Source organism: Hylobates moloch, unplaced genomic scaffold (assembly GCF_009828535.3).
Source record: "Hylobates moloch isolate HMO894 unplaced genomic scaffold, HMol_V3 SCAFFOLD_5, whole genome shotgun sequence".
Taxonomy (NCBI): domain Eukaryota; kingdom Metazoa; phylum Chordata; class Mammalia; order Primates; family Hylobatidae; genus Hylobates; species Hylobates moloch.
Window position 1 is genome coordinate 71,193,869 of NW_026652280.1, and position 17,535 is coordinate 71,211,403.

The 17,535-nt window shown below is 39.6% G+C and overlaps 1 protein-coding gene across 8 annotated transcripts in view; it reads right to left on the reverse strand.

Moving 5' to 3' along the window:
- Positions 1–17,535, reverse strand: part of SPIRE1 (spire type actin nucleation factor 1) — a 280,087-nt gene that overhangs the window by 68,552 nt on the left and 194,000 nt on the right. For all 8 annotated transcript variants that reach the window (XM_058438667.1, XM_058438665.1, XM_058438666.1 and 5 more), the window contains one exon: positions 2,302–2,379. In XM_058438667.1, coding sequence (XP_058294650.1) covers positions 2,302–2,379 — 78 coding nt within the window. The remainder of the gene's footprint in view (positions 1–2,301; positions 2,380–17,535) is intronic.

A 17,535-nucleotide genomic window follows, 5' to 3' on the forward strand; every position in this document is an offset into this window, starting at 1 on the left:
AGCAGATGACTAATTGCCTGAAAACTGGGGAGGAGGGAGGCAGGAGGTAGGATCATAAAAAGGTATGAGGAAACTTTGGGTGTGATAAATAGGCTCATTATTTTGATTGTGGTGATGGTTTCACAGGTGAATATATATATGTACAAAATATGTCAAAATTATCAAGTTATGCATTTTAAATATGTGCAGCTTATTGTATATCTATTATATCTCAATAAAAGTTAGAAAATAATGTGACAAACAATTAAAACCTAACATGGTCAAAAACAACCCATTCATATGATAATGGCATGATTTATCTAGCATTCTTAAACTAAAAAGTCAGAATCCTAAAATGTGCCTTCCCCCAGTACCTGGACTTCAACAATCTTCCTTTTTTTTTTTTTTTTTTTTTTTTTTAGACAGAGTTTCCCTCTGTCGCCCAGGCTGGAGTGCAATGGTGCAATCTCAGCTCACCTCAACCTCCGCCTCCCAGGTTCAAGCTATTCTCCTGCCTCAGCCTCCCAAGTAGGTGGGATTACAGGTGCACACCACCACGCCCGGCTAATTTTTGTATTTTTTAGTAGAGATGGCTGGTCATGTTGGCCAGGCTGGTCTCAAACTCCTGACCTCAGGTGATCCGCCCACCTCAGCCTCCCAAAGTGCTGGGATTACAGGTGTGAGCCACCACGCCTGTCCTTGGACTTCCACAATCTAACACACTCCACAACATTCACTGTCTGTCCCCAAGACTGTCATGTCTACCAACTCTAAGTTTTATATGACAGCAGGGATTTTTGGAGTCACTAGGATTTAGTACTATGCCTAAAAAACTGTAGATATTCAAAGTGTGTCACATGAATAAACCACATTATCTGTTTTACAAATCTGTCTTCTGTTTTAGACTGAGTTTTATTGGGAGAGAGACCCCATATTGTTTATTCTGCATTCCCGGGGTCCTCACACAGATAACTGTTCATTGGATAAATAAATGTACAACACTGTTAGTTTCCACACTTAATCCTGAAAACATAGCTTAAACTTTAATTTATACACAAGAATATGTTAAGGCAGGGGTTTGCAACCCCCAGTCCACTGACTGGTACTGGTCTGTGGCCTGTTAGGAACTGAGCTACACAGCAAATGAGTGGTGGATGAGCAAGCACTATGCCTGAGCTCTGTCTCCTGTAAGATCAGCAGTGGCATTTGATTCTCAAAGGAGCACAAACCCTACTGTGAACTGCACATGTGAGGGATCTAGGTTGTATGCACCTTACGAGAATCTAATGCCTGATGATCTGAGGTGGAACAGTTTCATCTTGAAACCACCCCTCCACCCCCAATCCTTGAAATTGTCTTCCACAAAACCAGTCTCTGGTACCAAAAAGGTTGGGGACTGCTGTGTTAAGGTATTAACATAATTAGAAATATTAATATTTTAAAACACTAAAATTCTCAGAGACATTAGGGGTGGTTTTAATAAAACCAGAAAGCTTTTTAAAATGGGGAATCGATTATTTCCTCAAAGGTAAGACTAAGCATTCAAATTTATATATCAATTCATACTACAGTCCTTAATGATGGTATTTTATTTTTTATTTTTTTGAGACAGGGTCTCACTCTGTTGACCAGGCTGGAGTGCAGTGGTGTGATCATAGTTCACTGCAGCCTCAACCTCCTGGGCTCAAGTGATCCTTCTAACTCAGCCTCCCAAGTAGCTGGGACCACAGGCACATGCCACCAGCCTGGCTAATTTTTTCATTATTATTATTTTTAGTAATAATAAAAATCCTCCTATTTTAGTGATAGGGTCTCACTACGTTGTCCAGGCTGGTCTTGAATTCCTAAGCTCCAGCAATCTTCCTGCCTTGGCCTCCCCAAGTGCTGGGATTACAGATGTGAGCTACCATGCCTGGCCAATAACTAGCATTTTAAAAAATATTATACAGGCTGGGCAAGGTGGCTCATGCCTGTAATCCCAGCACTTTGAGAGGCCCAGGTGGGAGGATCACATGAGGTCAGGAGTTTGAGACCAGCCTGGCCAACATGGTGAAACTCCGTCTCTACTAAAAATACAAAATTAGCCGGGCGTGGTGGCACATGCTTGTAGTCCTAGCTACTTGGGAGGCTGAGGCAGAAGAATCACTTGAACCCAGGAGGTGGGGATTGCAGTACCCGGGAGGGAGGGGTTGCAGTGAGCTGAGATCGCACCATTGCACTGCAGCCTGAGCAACAGAATGAGACCCTGTCTCAAAAAAAAAAAAAAAAAATTATACCGTTTCTTAGACAGTAAACAGATCAGAAAGCATTTCCAGCTCTTACCCAGTCAGCGTTTTTCAGCTCTTCCAAGTCTGTGCTAGATTCATCACTCTTTTCCATTTCTTGAATCTTCTTAAGATTCTACAGGTTAAAATAAAACAGGCATAAAAATTTCATTAAGTTACCTTCTCAAATTAAAATTCCTGACATATCTTCAGATAAGACATATATTCAAGTATCAGTGAAGGAGATATTACAGAATCTATTGCTCTGTAAACTCTAGGGCCAATTAAAATAGAACCCTGAGGGTCCATTTTACTGAGGATGGACTGAGACTGCTCACTCTAATTTCCTTTCAGGCCTTGCCAACACAACTTTTTTTTTTTTTTTTTTTTTTTTTTTTAATTTAAGCTCTCTTCATCTCTACTACAAATCCATTACTCTAAACACCATCATATTTTGCCTGGGCTTCTGAAGCAATCTGATCCCGGATGCTCTCCTCTCCTCACCCCATGGCTGGTCTCTTTCATTGTCTACTTTCATTCTTCCTTTCAGATATCAGACTTAACAGAATCATCGATTCTTCAGAGAAGCCTTCCCTTCCTCCCTGAATAAGTCGAAATCCTCCTATTTTAAAATTTTATAGCACCATTATACCTCTACAGCTCTTATCAACATTGTAATTTTACACATATTAGTGCCTTCCCTCTAGGCTTCATGAGGCAGAATCCCATCTTCAGAGGCCACACAAGCACTGTCACTTGCTGATGCTCAATATATATTTATCAAGTAATTTGATGCGCACATTTTAATTGATAAAAATGCCTCAAACTGCATCAATTCAACACTTGCAACTTTAAGAAAATCTTGGTTGCTAAAATATATTCACATATTAATTCTAAATTTATGATACAGCAGTTCTACTTACAGTAATTCGACCCTAATATATTTATTTTTTGCTGAGCTATGTGCCTGCCTGCACTTAAACTGAGTTTTAAAAAAATTTTTCCCTAATCCCCACGTTGATCGAAAGACTGTTTAAATGCACTGTATGAAATCTAGCTTGTTTTATATGAGAATAATAAATACTTAACTTGATTTATTTATTTATTTATTTATTTATTTATTTGAGGCAGAGTTTTGCTCTTGTTGCCCAGGCTGGAGTGCAATGGTGCAATCTCAGCTCACTATAACCTCTACCTCCAAGATTCAAGCGATTCTCCTGCCTCAGCCTCCCGAGTAGCTAGGAGTACAGGCATACGCCACCACGCCTGGCTAATTTTGTATTTTTAGTACAAACAGGATTTCTCCATGTTGGTCAGGCTGTTCTCAAACTCGTGACCTCAGGTGATCCACCCACCTCGGCCTCCCAAAGAGCTGGGATAACAGGCATGAGCCACTGCTCCTGGTCTGAAGTATTTATTTTTAAGATTTATTTATTTATTTATTTTTAGAGACAGGGTCATCCTCTGTTGCTCAGGCTGGAGTGCAGTACTGCAATTACAGCTCACTGCAGCCTCGACTTCCTGGGGCTCCAGTAATTCTCCCAGCTTAGCCTCCCAAGTAACTGGGACTACAGGTGTGTACCCCTATGCCTGGCTAATTTTTGTATTTTCTACAGATATGGTCTCACTATATTGCCTGGGCTGGTGCCGAACTCCTCGGCTTGCGATCCCCCTGCCTCAGCCTCCCAAAGGGCTGGGATTATAGGCTTGAGTCACCACACCTTACCTCATCTCCTACTATTTCTTCCCACTGCAGCCTTATGGTATTTACACTGGCTGCCACCATCTTCCTAGAATGCTTTACATCTCAAATATCCAGACTGAACCACCTCACATCTGTTACACACTTGTGCAAACGTCACCTTCTCAACGGGGTCTATCTTGACCAAATTCCAAGCCCCATCCCCAGCTACTAACAATTACTCTAGTTTACGTCTTTTTCCATAGCTCTTCCTACCTTTTAGTGGTCTATAGGATGTACTTATTTCATATGTTTACTGTCTACCACCCCCTGCTGGATTCAGACTTTAGGAAAGAAGAATTTTTTTTTTTTTTGTATTTTGTTCACTGATGGGATTCACAAATCTCCAGAATAGCCTTGCATAGAAGAGGTGCTTAGTAAATGTTTCTTCATTAAGTAGATTAAGACACTTTCAACCATGCATGTTTAAATACTTAAACCTATTTAATAGCCCTTACCAAGTCAACTTCAGTAAGAGGAAGCTCAATCAGAGGGAGTAATATTCAGAGAAAAATCTATGTTCTCCTCTAAATTCAGAATCCCCTAGGGAAGTTGGGGAGAGGTATCTTATCCTCCATGCCGAAACACATGCTCTGCGTTTTAGGAAAATAAATCTTCAACCCAGGCTCACATTACATTTAAGTGTCTCATTCAGCCAACAGGTGGATGAATAAATAGGTAAAATAAAATAGAAAAGAAAAAGAAATGCATTTCTAATACCATACAGAAGAAAAGAAGTAATTATGGTATTAAACAGGTCAACAAGATTCAACCAGCATCAAATAAGCTAGTTTGGAACCTTAGCGCCTGAGAAAATCAAGTACGCATAAATGGACCAACCTTCTAACAACCCTCCTTTCCTTAGACATAATGGAATGTGGGGTGGGGCTGACGTATGCCCACTTGGAAACACGTTCTTTCTGCCATATTCTCCCTTGTCACCCAAAGGCTGATCCCACAGAAGCAATATACAGCTTACCCAGGAGCTTATATACCATAAAAATATGAAAAAAGCTGAAATCACGATGAATAAACTCATCTTTATAAGCCTATACTTTTTTTTTTTTAATTCCAGACCAGGTGCAGTGACTCATGCCTATGATCCCAATATTTGAGGAAGCTGAGGCAGGAGGACTGCTTGAGGCCAGGAGTTGAAGACCTGGGCAACACAGTAAGACCTTCTCTCTCCAAAAAAAAACAAAAAATTAGCTGGGTATGGTGGTGCTTGCCTGTAGTCCCAGCTACTCAGGAGGCTGAGGTGGGAGAATCACTTCAGCCTGGGAGGTTGCGGCTACAAGTGAGCTAAGATCACACCACTGCACTCCAACCTAGGCGACAGAGAGAAACCCTGTCTCAAAAAAATAAAATAAAACAAAATATTAATAAAGCAACAGATAAACACGACACGTTTTCCTGGAATTAATGTAATGAAAGCTGTGGTAAGCGGCCCTCTGTTTCAGGAACAACATCCTCTTCCACTAGTGGCTAGAGATGTCTGCTAAAGGCTCGCTACTTAACCCTCCTCAGGAACTGCCCTCAGCCAAAGGAAGCTGCTTTGTCAAAGTAACATCCTCCCTAGAGCAACCTATATCCAGTCACTGGTCTGTGAGGAAGTACAAAGATCAGGCCTCCTTGATCAATTTGGGACATCTCCGAAGAACCACCCCCAGCTGCTGAGCTCCCTGTGGGATCGGCTGAGGCCTCTGCTGCATCTGCATCACATTTCAACATTTCCCTCTGCTCAATCCTGCTTTCCTTACCCCTTATAGGTGTTCCCAAAAGCATGCCCCAATAAAACCTCCTGAATTCAAATTTTACCCCTAGGAGTCTCCCAAGGAAATCCTAGGGGAGCTTAATCCACAGCATGAAACATTAAAAAAAATCACAACAGACATCTCAGACAAAACTTACATGAATTTGAAAGGTAAAATCCACTATTTCAAAGATATTTTAACTTGCACTAGACAAGCAAGTCTTCAGTGGACAGCATTAATTTTGTCGAGAAACCCTCCCTGCTCCTTCCTCTGATAAAGATCCTTCTGTTGAGAAATGCACCCCATACGGTTTGAGCAGGGCTGACCCAGTACCTCACTTCCTATTTACAAGCCTAAGAACATGACCTAGACCAGCCAGCACAGCCTATCTCCTGGCCACTGTGACTGGTTACTAAGTGGGTATATGACTTCAAATCTTCCTCTAAGACTTTTTTGCCCCAATTAACAGAAAAGATTTGCTGCCAGAGTTCTAAATTGATAAGAGTGTGAGAATAGGGCTGCAGATGGTAGTAAGAGACTGTCCTGGAAAGGGCTGCAGAGGAAAGGGAGGGAGCATGCCAGCCCTAATTAGAGCCTTTGAGATTCTGGATCCAGCTATGCCTAAAACTAGCTGTACCCTTAGACTTCCCAATTATGTGAGCCAATACATCTCTCCCCTACTCTGCCCATGCTTATTTGAGTGGGTTTCTGTCATCTGCAACTGAAAGTTATGATTTAATATGTCCTTAATAGTCTACAAATATGAGTTCATGCTTTTATGTCTTAGGGGTACTTTGGTAGAATAGTGTGAGAAGCAGCGAAATATATTCAATCCAAACTCTTTTGCTTCAATGCCCACCAAAACAGGGCCCCTTTTCCACCCAACCTTAATTTTTACTATTCTCCGACACATCCCTGACTAAACGTAGTCAGGGGGGTGTCACTGTTAGGCCTGCCTACATCTCTACCTTTATTTGTGCTGTGATCAAATCCCTCACTCTTTGCCACTAAGAAAAACTATCTGTTCTTTATAACATTGAAGATAATTGAAATGGTCCAAGAATTTCACATTTGTTTTTCTGAACAATAGCACAAACTGTAGCTCAGATACTTTCCAGCTGCATGACTTTGGGCAAATTTTTTAATTGCTGTAATCCTGTTTGATTTTCTCATATATTAAAGTGCAAATAATAATAGCTATCTTTTGGATTTTATAGAAGAAATATACCAGAAGAATACAGATGAAACACAGCATTCAGCTCAGACCATATTGAACATTCAGTTGGTATTAGTTATCATGTCAATGAATACCTATGAGGATTTTATTGTGAATACTTTTACTCCAACACAAAAATATTTTATCCTAAGTGAATTTGTTTTGCAAAATGATACCTCTCCTTAGCCTCTTCATCAAATCAAAATCCTGACTCAACAATATATAAATGTAGATAGCTTAGAATCTATAAATACTGTAATCAAACAAGTTTGATCAAATATGTGGCTAGAAAGCTCAATTTTTCTAGTTAGCAGCAAAAACAAATGAGTTATTTGAAAGTAAATTACAGATTTTTCTTGTTTTAGATTCAAGCTGTCAATTATACTTTAGCTTCTGAATGATTTTTCTTTTTTTTGCTTGCAGAAATGTAATAACAGATGTCAACCTGTGCTTGAGATATGGTGAGAAAGTTCTAATTGGGAGAACCCACATGGCAATTACGCTTCCCATTTCTGACATTACCATTCTCAAGCTGGCAATTAGAACTGCTCAATGCCAACATTTTCAGTTCCTGGCAACTTAAAAAACAAAATCTACTCTGTGAATCAGAAGTTTGCCAAATGCTCAGAGAATAATTTTAATCCATTTGTGTAGGTTCAACATCAGCTCACATATAAGTATCCCTTTACTAATTAAATCCTTCTTATTCACATATATGTTCACATATCAAAATAATAATAAAGTATTTTTATGACAGCATTTTAATGATCACCATTTCCACCATTTAAACTATCTTATTTCCCTATGTCATGTGTACACGTTTTCAGTTAGAAATTTTTAAATGTATTATAATAAGGAATATATTTCAAAACTTCCTTGAACAAACTTTTAATTAATTGTTGAGACTGAGTCTCACTCTGTTGACCAGGCTGGAGCAGTGGTGTGATCATGGCTCACTGCAGCCTCAACTTCCTGGGCTCAAGCAATCCTTTCACCTCAGCCTCCTGAGCAGGAGAGACTACAGGCATGTACCACCACGCCTGGCTAATTTTTGTACTTTTAGTAGAGACAGGGTTTTGCCATGTTAGCCAGGCTGATCTTGAACTCCTGGGCTCAGTGGTCCGCCCGTCTTGGACTTCCAAAGTGCTGGGATTATAGGCGTGAGCAACCATACTGGGCAACAAACATTTTTAATAACTCAGTTAAAATATGCTAATGTAGGCCAGGTATGATGGCTCACAACTTTAATCCCAGCACTTTGGGAGGCTGAGGCAGAAGGACTGCCTGAACCTGGGTGTTGGAAGTGCCGTGAGCTGTGATTGCATCACTGCATTCCAGTCTGGGCAAAAGAGCAAGACCCTGTCTCACAAAAAAAAAAAGAAAAAGAAAAAAAAAGAAAAAAAAGAAAAGAAAAGAAAAAGAAAGAAAGAAAAAAGCAACAAATTACTGCCAGGCACAGTGGCTCCTGCCTGTAGTCTCAACTACTCGGGAGGCTGAGGTAGGAGGATTGCTTGAGGCCAGGAGGCAGAGGTTAGAGTGAGCTGAGATTGCATCACTGCATGAGATTACCCCAGCATAGGTGACAGAGCCAGACCCTGTCTCAAAACAAAAACAAAAACAAAACAAAAAAAACAAAGAAATTACTTACATAAAGACTATTAAATACATTTCATGACTGACATTATTTCACAATATTGTCTATAATAAATTAAAAAATGAATATCAGCCACGCACATTATGAGCTATGACTTTTTAATTCAAATATATTTTATCTGAAAAGAGGGAAAGAAGATTTTATCATATTGACTAGTCCCCAAATTAACATTTCAGAAATTAGGGTACAAAAACCCAGTAAAAAGTTATAGCAGTTGTCCTGATAATTGGAAGTCTCCCATGCAGTTAATGGCTAAGTACTAAAGAATATGATTTATATTTGTGTCAAGCTTTATGGAGCATCCTTAAAGATACAACACGCTTCTCCTCCCTGACGGGTGGATGGTGGCCAAATAACAACTATAGCAATTATGAAAAAAGTCAAGAGCATTTTATTGAATAAAAAATGTAAAATGTTAAGATAAACTATAAATTGATATTCTGTACTACTTAATTCGAATTTATATGGTTCACTACAGAAATAAGAAAAACTATAGATAAAGTTATAAAAATGAAAGCAATTCATTTCTAGGTTCTAGGAAAGGAACTCCTAGAATTCCTCTATTCTTCCAGTATTTTTTGTACCTATACACACATATGTGCGCACACACGCACGCGCGCGCACACACACACACACACTCTCTCTCTCTCTAACAAATGTCTCTGCTCTACATAGCTGGACTGACATTATCTGCTAATACACATCCACCTTTTCTGTTTTTATACTCATCAGCTCTTCACACCTATAGAAATGCAATGATGATGATAAAAATGACCATTAAAATATCACAGACAATATTTACAAATTATATCACAGTTATTTTCCTAATAAATAAAGACAAATTAATAAGACCAATGGCTCATTAGAAAAATGAACAAAGGAAATGAACAAGCAATTGATAAATGATTCTTAAGTATATGAAGATATCTGATCTCATTTATAGTAAGACAAATGCAAATTAAAATTGTTAAGATACTAATTTTCACTTATCACTGTGAAAACACATTGTGAAAATGTAGGAGAATAGACAGCCTCACACATTGCTAAGGACAGTATCAACTACTAAACCTCTAGGAAGGACAATATTGTAATATTTTATAAAAATTATAAATGCACATTTCCTTTGGCCTAGCAAGTCTACTTCTAGGAATTTACCTTACAGTTATGTTCACACTCAAGAAAAATAGGTTAAAAATTACCCACGACACCACTGTTTGTAATAGAAAAAGAATGGAAATTACTTAGTAGCTGTCAATATAGGACTAGTTAAACTCATTACGGCATACCCACAAAATAGATTATAAAGGCCTACAGATGTGAAAACTATTTACTGATCTGAAATGATCTCTAAGACATATAATTAAATAAAAAAGGAAAGTTTAAAAGTGAAAAAAGGAAGAAAATACTGATATGCACTTGTTATACATAAAATCTCTGCAAAGATAAAAAAGAAATTAATAATATTTGTTGCCTATATATAGGGAGAGTGTGAGTAGGAGACAAAAATAGAAGGGTACAATTTAATGTAATATTTTTACAACTCCTGGGTTTTGAACCATGTGAAATTTTTTGTTAAAAATAAATTAAGTTTTAAAAGATGCAGGATCTGAAAGGTGGCAGAGTTCTTCCATGAGCTTTAAAATATTCTTGTGAAACATTTTAACAGGAAGAGCAGCGCTAAGAGCAATGACAGGAGGGCAGAGAGAGATTTACTCCTCACTGATGAGACACCAGTGCGCGGCATGTTACCAACACTCACAACAAAAATAACAAATCAAACAGAAAAAAGACAGACAGCAGCAAGGACCCTGAACGTTACAAATGATGAATGATCTCATTAAAACGAACACATGGCACACTTACAAAAAGACATCTGGTGGTGGATTTTCTGTCAAAAAGTGGTATGTTCACCACTTGGAGGGATATAAACCTATTTTAGGTCTAGAAAGAAACTTCCAGCCAACTTAAATGCCAGAATTTTATTATTGGAGGTGTTGGCATGAGGTGAGGCATAGGCAAGGAATATGAGAAAGCTGATTAAAATACCCTTCAATCTGCGAATGAGACAGACATCTTGGGGCTTTGTCTTTGCAAGCCTATTCAAGCAGAAAATAAGCTGAAGTCATGTCACAAACAGGTGTCCCAGTGTGAGTTAGTTAACATGCAATTGGCCCTATGACACCGGTGGATTTGGCTACTGGCTTGATAAGAGATTGCGAGGTGGAAAATACTTACATTTGATTTTTCAACCAATTTGCAGACTATAAAATGTGGCTATAAGATTTTAAAAACAGACAAAACCATTTCATAACAGCCTAGTCATTTTAAAAAACACTGTTTTCCCCCAGCAAAAGAAGATACTTTATATACATGTATACAGTTTTTCATTTTAGGTAAAATATTTTTTAGTTTTATTTAAGATAAACTGAGCTTGATAATTTCATCAAGTTATGATTTCTTGCATAGGGCTAACTGAAATAATATATGTACAGGCATATCTCATTTTACTGCCTTTCGCTTTGTTGTACATAGCAGATCCTTTTTTTTTTTTTGACACAATTTTACTCTGTGGGGTGCAGTGGCACGTGATCTCAGCTCACTGCAACCTCTGCCTCCCAGGTTCAAGTGATCCTCATGCCGCAGCCTCCCGAGTAGCTGGGATTATAGGCGTGCACCACCACACCTGGCTAATTTTTCCAGTATTAGTAGAGATGGGGTTTCATCATGTCGGCTGGGCTGGTCTCAAACTCCTGACCTCAAGTGATCTCCCCACCTCAGCCTCCCAAGGTGCTGGGATTACAGATGTGAGCCACCCCACACCTGGCCAGATATTGTGTTTTTACAATTGAAGGTTTGCAGCAACCCTGAGTTCGGCAAATCTATTGGTGCCATTTTTCCTAGAGTATGTGCTCACTTTGTGTCTTTCTGTCACATTTTGGTAATTCTCACAATATTTCATTTTTTTAAAATTAAATCTGTTATGGAGATCTGTGAGGAGTGATCTTTGATGTTACTATTGTCATTGCTTTGGGGTGCTCATGACAGTGTCCATGTAAGACAACAAACCTAATTGATAAATGTGTGTGTTCTGACTGCTCCGTTCACTAGCCATTCCCCCATCTCTCTCCCTCTCCTGGGGCCTCCCTATTCCGTGAGACACAATGATGATTTAATTAGGCCAATTAATAACCCCACAATGGCCTTGATGTGTTCAAGTGAAAGGAAGAGTCACAAGTCTCTCACTTTAAATCAAAAGCTAGAAATGATTAAGTTTGGTGAGGAAGGATGTCAAAAGCAAAGATGGGCTGAAAGCTAGGCTCCTTGCACCAAACAGCCAGGTTGTGAATGCAAAGGACAAGCTCTTAAAGGAAATTAAAAGTGCTACTCCAGTGAACATGAATGATAAGAAGGCAAAACAGCCTTAATTCCTGATATAAAGTTTTAGTGGTCTGGATAGAAGATCAAACCAGTCACAACATTCCCTTAAACCAAAACTTAATCCTAAGCAGGGCCCAAACTCTTCAATTCTATAAAGGCTGAAAAAGGTGAAGAAGCTGCAGGAGGAAAGTTTGAAGCTAGCAGAGATAGGTTCATTAGGTTTAAGAAAAAAAGTTGTCACCGCTCGATAAAAGTGCAAGGTGAAGCAACAAGTGCTGAATGTAGAAGCTGCAGTAAGTTATCAAGAAGATGTAGCTAACTGATGAAGGTAGCTACATTAAACAACATATTTTCAATGTAGATGAAACAATTTAATATTGGAAGAAGATGCCATCTGGGACTTTCATAGCTAGAGAGAAATCAGTGCTTGGCTTCAAAGCTTCAAAGGACAGGGTGACTCTCTTGTTAGGGGCCAATGTGGGTGATGAAGTTGAAGTCAATGCTAATTTACCATTCTGAAAATCTTAGGGCCCTTAAGAATTATGTTTACTCTGTCTGTGCTCTATAAATGGAACAACAAAGACTGGATGGCAGCACATCTGTTTACAGCAAAAAAGATTCCTTTCAAAATATTACCACTCATTGACAATGCATTTGGTCACCCAAAAGCTCTGATGGAAATATACAAGATTAATGTTGTTTTCATGCCTGCTAACACAACATCTATTGTACAGCCCCATGGACCAAGGAATAATTTTTACTTGCAAGTCTTATTTAAGAACTACATTTTGTAAGGCTATAACTGTCATAGACAGTGATTCCTCTGATGAGTTTGGGCAAAGCACATTGAAAACCTTCAGGAAAGGATTCATCATTCTAGATGCCATTAAGAACACTGGTGATTCATGAAAGGAGGTCAAAATGCAACATCAACAGGAGTTTCAAAGAAGTTGATTCCAACCCTCACGGATGACTTTGAGGGGATCAAGACTTCAGTGGAGGAAGTAACTGCTGATGTGGTGGAAACAGCCAGGAGAATAAGTGGAGCCTGAAGATGTGCCTGAATTACTGCAATCTCATGAGAAAACTTGAACTAATGAGGAGTTGTTTCTCATGGATGAGCAAGGAAAGTAGTCTACTGACATGGAATCGACTCCTGGTGACGATGCTGTGCACATTATTGACATGACAACAAAAGATTTAAAAAATTATATAAACCTAGTTGATAAAGCAGCAAGAGGGTTTGAGAAGACTGACTCCAATTTTGAAAGAAGTTCTACTGCGGGTACTGTGGTATCAAACAGCACTGTATGCTACAATGTATTCTGATTTTTCAGAAAAGGCCAAAGCCACCCTAACCTTTAGCAGCCACCACCTTGATCAGTCAGCAGCCATTAACATTGGATCAAGACACTTTACCAGCAAAAAGATTACAACTCACTGATGGCTCAGAGGATCATCAGCGTTTTGTAGCAATAAAGTATTTTATTCTTATTTTTTTTTGAGACATAGTCTCACTCAGTTGCCCAGGACGGAGTGCAAAATGGTGTAATCAGCAGTCTTGACCTCCCAGGTTCAAGCAATCCTCCTACCTCAGCCTCCTGAGTAGCTGGGTCTACAGGCATGAGCCACCATGCCAGGCTAATTTTTCAAAAAAATATTTTTTGCAGAGACAGGATCTCACTACGTTGCCCACTCCAGTCTCAAACTCCTAGGAAAAAAGTATTTTTTAATTAAAGTATGTATTTTTTTAGATGTAATGCTATTGCACACTTAATAGACTATAATATACATACAGATAATTAATTTTGTATGCATTGGGAAACAAAAAAATTTGTGTGACTTGCTTTATTGCAATATTTGTTTTATTGCAATGGTTTGGAACCCAACCCGCAATATCTCTGAGGTATGCCTATAAATCACTTAACAAAGTTTCTCTATATGTATTGGATTATATTGTGTAAAATATACTCATATAATACTTTGAAAAATTCATAAGCCACACTTATTTCCAATTCATTGTTTTACCTCATAATTGTAATGTCTGGTCAAATATTAGCAGCTAAAGATAAACTGGCTCTAATCTGGGCATCTATAACTCATCCTCCCATCCTAGGATTTCATTAAATTTGGGGTAAGATTTAATCATTCAGAAGAATTTGGCCGATGAGGTTTAAACCAAAATCCCATGTAAGTGAGAATCATTTAAACATTTAGAAAATCACAACATTGGCAAAATACTACTTTTAAACAGAACAGCTATTTATACTGATGGGGGGAAAAATGTTTTCTTCTCTCTAGGAAAACTTTAGAAATATTCTGGGAAATGAAAGATCAAAGAAGTCAATTTACTTCTTCAGTGTAACAGGTTGGAAGGCAAAGAAGAATAATTTAAGTTTTTCACAGTAAAATGCCGGGATTATAAAGCATGAGACACCATGTCTGGTGAATTGTGCAGAATTACACATTAAAGTAATAATGGGCAAGGCACAGTGGCTCATGCATGTAATCTGAGTGTGTTGGGAAGGTAAGGTGGCAGGATCACTTGAGGCCAAGAGTTTCAGACCAACCTGGGCAGCACAGCAAGACCCCATCTCCACAAAAATAAAAATAAAAAAATCAGCCAACCATGGTGGTGAACACCTGTAGTCCTAGCTACTTGGGAGGCTGAGGCAGGAGGATCACTTGAGCCCAGCAGCTAAAGAGCTATGATCACACCACTACACTCCAGCCTGGGCAGCAGAGTGAGACCGTGCCTCTCTAGGAAGAAAAAGAAAAAAAAAAGTGGCCAGGCACGGTGGTTCACGCCTGTAATCCCAGCACTTTGGGAGGCCGAGGCAGGCCAATCATGAGGTCAGGAGATCGAAACCATCCTGGCTAACATGGTGAAACCCCATCTCTACTAAAAATACAAAAAAATTAGCCGGGTGTGGTGGTGGGCGCCTATAGTCCCAGCTACTCAGGAGGCTGAGGCAGAAGAACGGCGTGAACCCGGGAGGCGGAGCTTGCAGTGAGCCGAGATCATGCCACTGTACTCCAGCCTGGGTGACAGAATGAGACTCTGTCTCAAAATAATAATAATAATAATAACAACAACAACAAAGGCCATTATTAAAATTTTAAAAATAAGGATAAAAATTGTTTATCATGATGCTAGTTAGGTAGAAATTGGAGCTAAAGTATATAAGATAATACATTAATATAGAAAAAACAAACCCGCTTGTGTTACACATTTTTAAAAAAATCAATAATTCAACACTGTTGTCATTTCATCTGTTTAAGAAAATTATAACCCTGAAGTTCTTTTCTCTTGCTGCTTTTAGAAAAAAAAAGTTTCACATCAAGCATTTATAGGGGATTGGAGTGGAGAGGAAACAATAAATGAACCTCATTAGTAATTAAAATCAGATCCCATGTGTATAGAACCTCGTGACTATACACGGGAACCTGCTTCCTTGCTCACACCAGCTTCGTCTGGATTAAAAAGCCCCCCAGTAGCCACAGATTTACCAAGATTTCTGTTTTAAAGCAAAACTATCTTTAAAACAAAGGAGTTCTATTTCTTGAAACCTGAAGAACTAAAGACTAGCTTTTAGTATGTTATAACTCCATCTACTCATTCCTAGCATCATAAAGAAGATCTTCCTTAGGATGCAGTTCATTTTCTTTGCCACGATGCCTTGCTCATTAGGGGTGTTACAGAGCTCCCTGAGCAATGAGGCTTAGAGATCGTCATATGCTCAGAAACTCACTACCTGGAACACAGAGGTGTTCAGTAATATACGCTAAACAAGGGATGAAAGCAGTACAGCAGTCTAGGGTCAGAATACTGAAGATACACACATACACAAGCAGATGTATCCGATGCCTGCAGAAAGCCATTCAGAGCATGGGTAGTCACAAAACTATAGACTCTTCTGGTGCATCTTCCCATCAGATGCTTGTATAGTATCCCTGCATAGTACCTTCTGAGGCAGTGGTCCCAGTGTTTGAGAAGCCACTTCTTCCTCTGCCCTTCTACCTTGCTTGCTCTCGTCTCCTGGGCCTTCATGTGTGCTGTTTACTATTCCTGGAACACATTTTCCATCCATCATTTTGCCTCAGCATTTGGGTCTCAGCTTCGAAGTTACTTCTGGGAAGCTGTGCATGGTCCCGTTGGTTGCTTCCACAGCACCCTGTGCCCACTGGCCACGGCCCTTCTAACACGGCGCTGGATGACCTGCTCCTACACTGTCCTCCCTACTCTCTTGAGTTCTGCGAAGGCAGAGATCATGTTCATCTCATTCACCATCGTACCGACAGTGAGAAAGGCGGTAAGAGTAGCACTTAAAACATGGCTTCTGTGAGGACTCAATGAATATTAATGCACATAAAGTCTTAGAACAGCATTTAGCACAGAGTAAGTATGGAATAAACGTTAGCAGTATTAATCATAGTAGCACCCATCATATGGAAGACATTTTATTTTTTTTAATTTAATTTTTTTTTGAGAGGCACTTTTTTTGAGAGACACTTGCTCTGTCGCCAGGCTGGAGTGCAGTGGCATGATCTCAGCTCACTGCAACCTCTGCCTCCTGAGTCCAAGCAATTCTCCTGCCTCAGCTTCCCGAGTAGCTGGGATTACAGGCGCACACCACCACACCTGGCTAATTTTTGTATTTTTAGTAGAGACAGGGTTTCACCACGTTGGCCAGGATGGTCTCGATCTCTTGACATCGTGATCTGCCCACCTCAGCCTCCCAAAGTGCTGGGATTACAGGCGTGAGCTACTGTGCCCGGCCATGGAAGACATTTTAAATAACTTGCATGAATAAAATGATTCTCCCAACTGATCCTAGTTCCTCTGACAGCCAGCATCTCTCCAATCACTAGGCTTTGTGATGTCTCCATATGGATATTATGTTCTGTCAAGTCTTCATCAAAATCCCAAGCTCCTCCACTGTTTCTTCTATATTAAGGTTTGTAGACACCTCATTCACATCCTGACCTCCTATCTCAAGATCAACTTTTATTGTCTATTATTTGTACAAAGTTAAAAATTAGGTCTAATTTTTTTTTTTTTTTTTGAGACGGAGTCTCGCTCTGTCGCCCAGGCTGGAGTGCAGTGGCGCAACCTCGGCTCACTGCAAGCTCCGCCTCCCGGGTTCACACCATTCTCCTGCCTCAGCCTCTCCGAGTAGCTGGGACTACAGGCGCCCGCCACCACACCCAGCTAATTTTTTTGTATTTTTAGTAGAGATGGGGTTTCACTGTGGTCTCGATCTCCTGACCTCGTGATCCGCCCGCCTCGGCCTCCCAAAGTGCTGGGATTACAAGTGTGAGCCACTGCGCCCGGCCAAATTAGGTCTAATTTTAAGTCCTTTTATCATCATGGGCAGCTACTTTATTAAGGTTTGTTGAACCGTGCTTCAGTTTTTCTATCTACACGAGTCAGGCGGTGAAGGGTAATACTACAAAACTCACAAGAACATCACAAGGATTAAAGTACTAACATAAACGAAGGATGAGATACGCAGGGGTTATATATAAGGATAGGCCTTTTGGTGAAC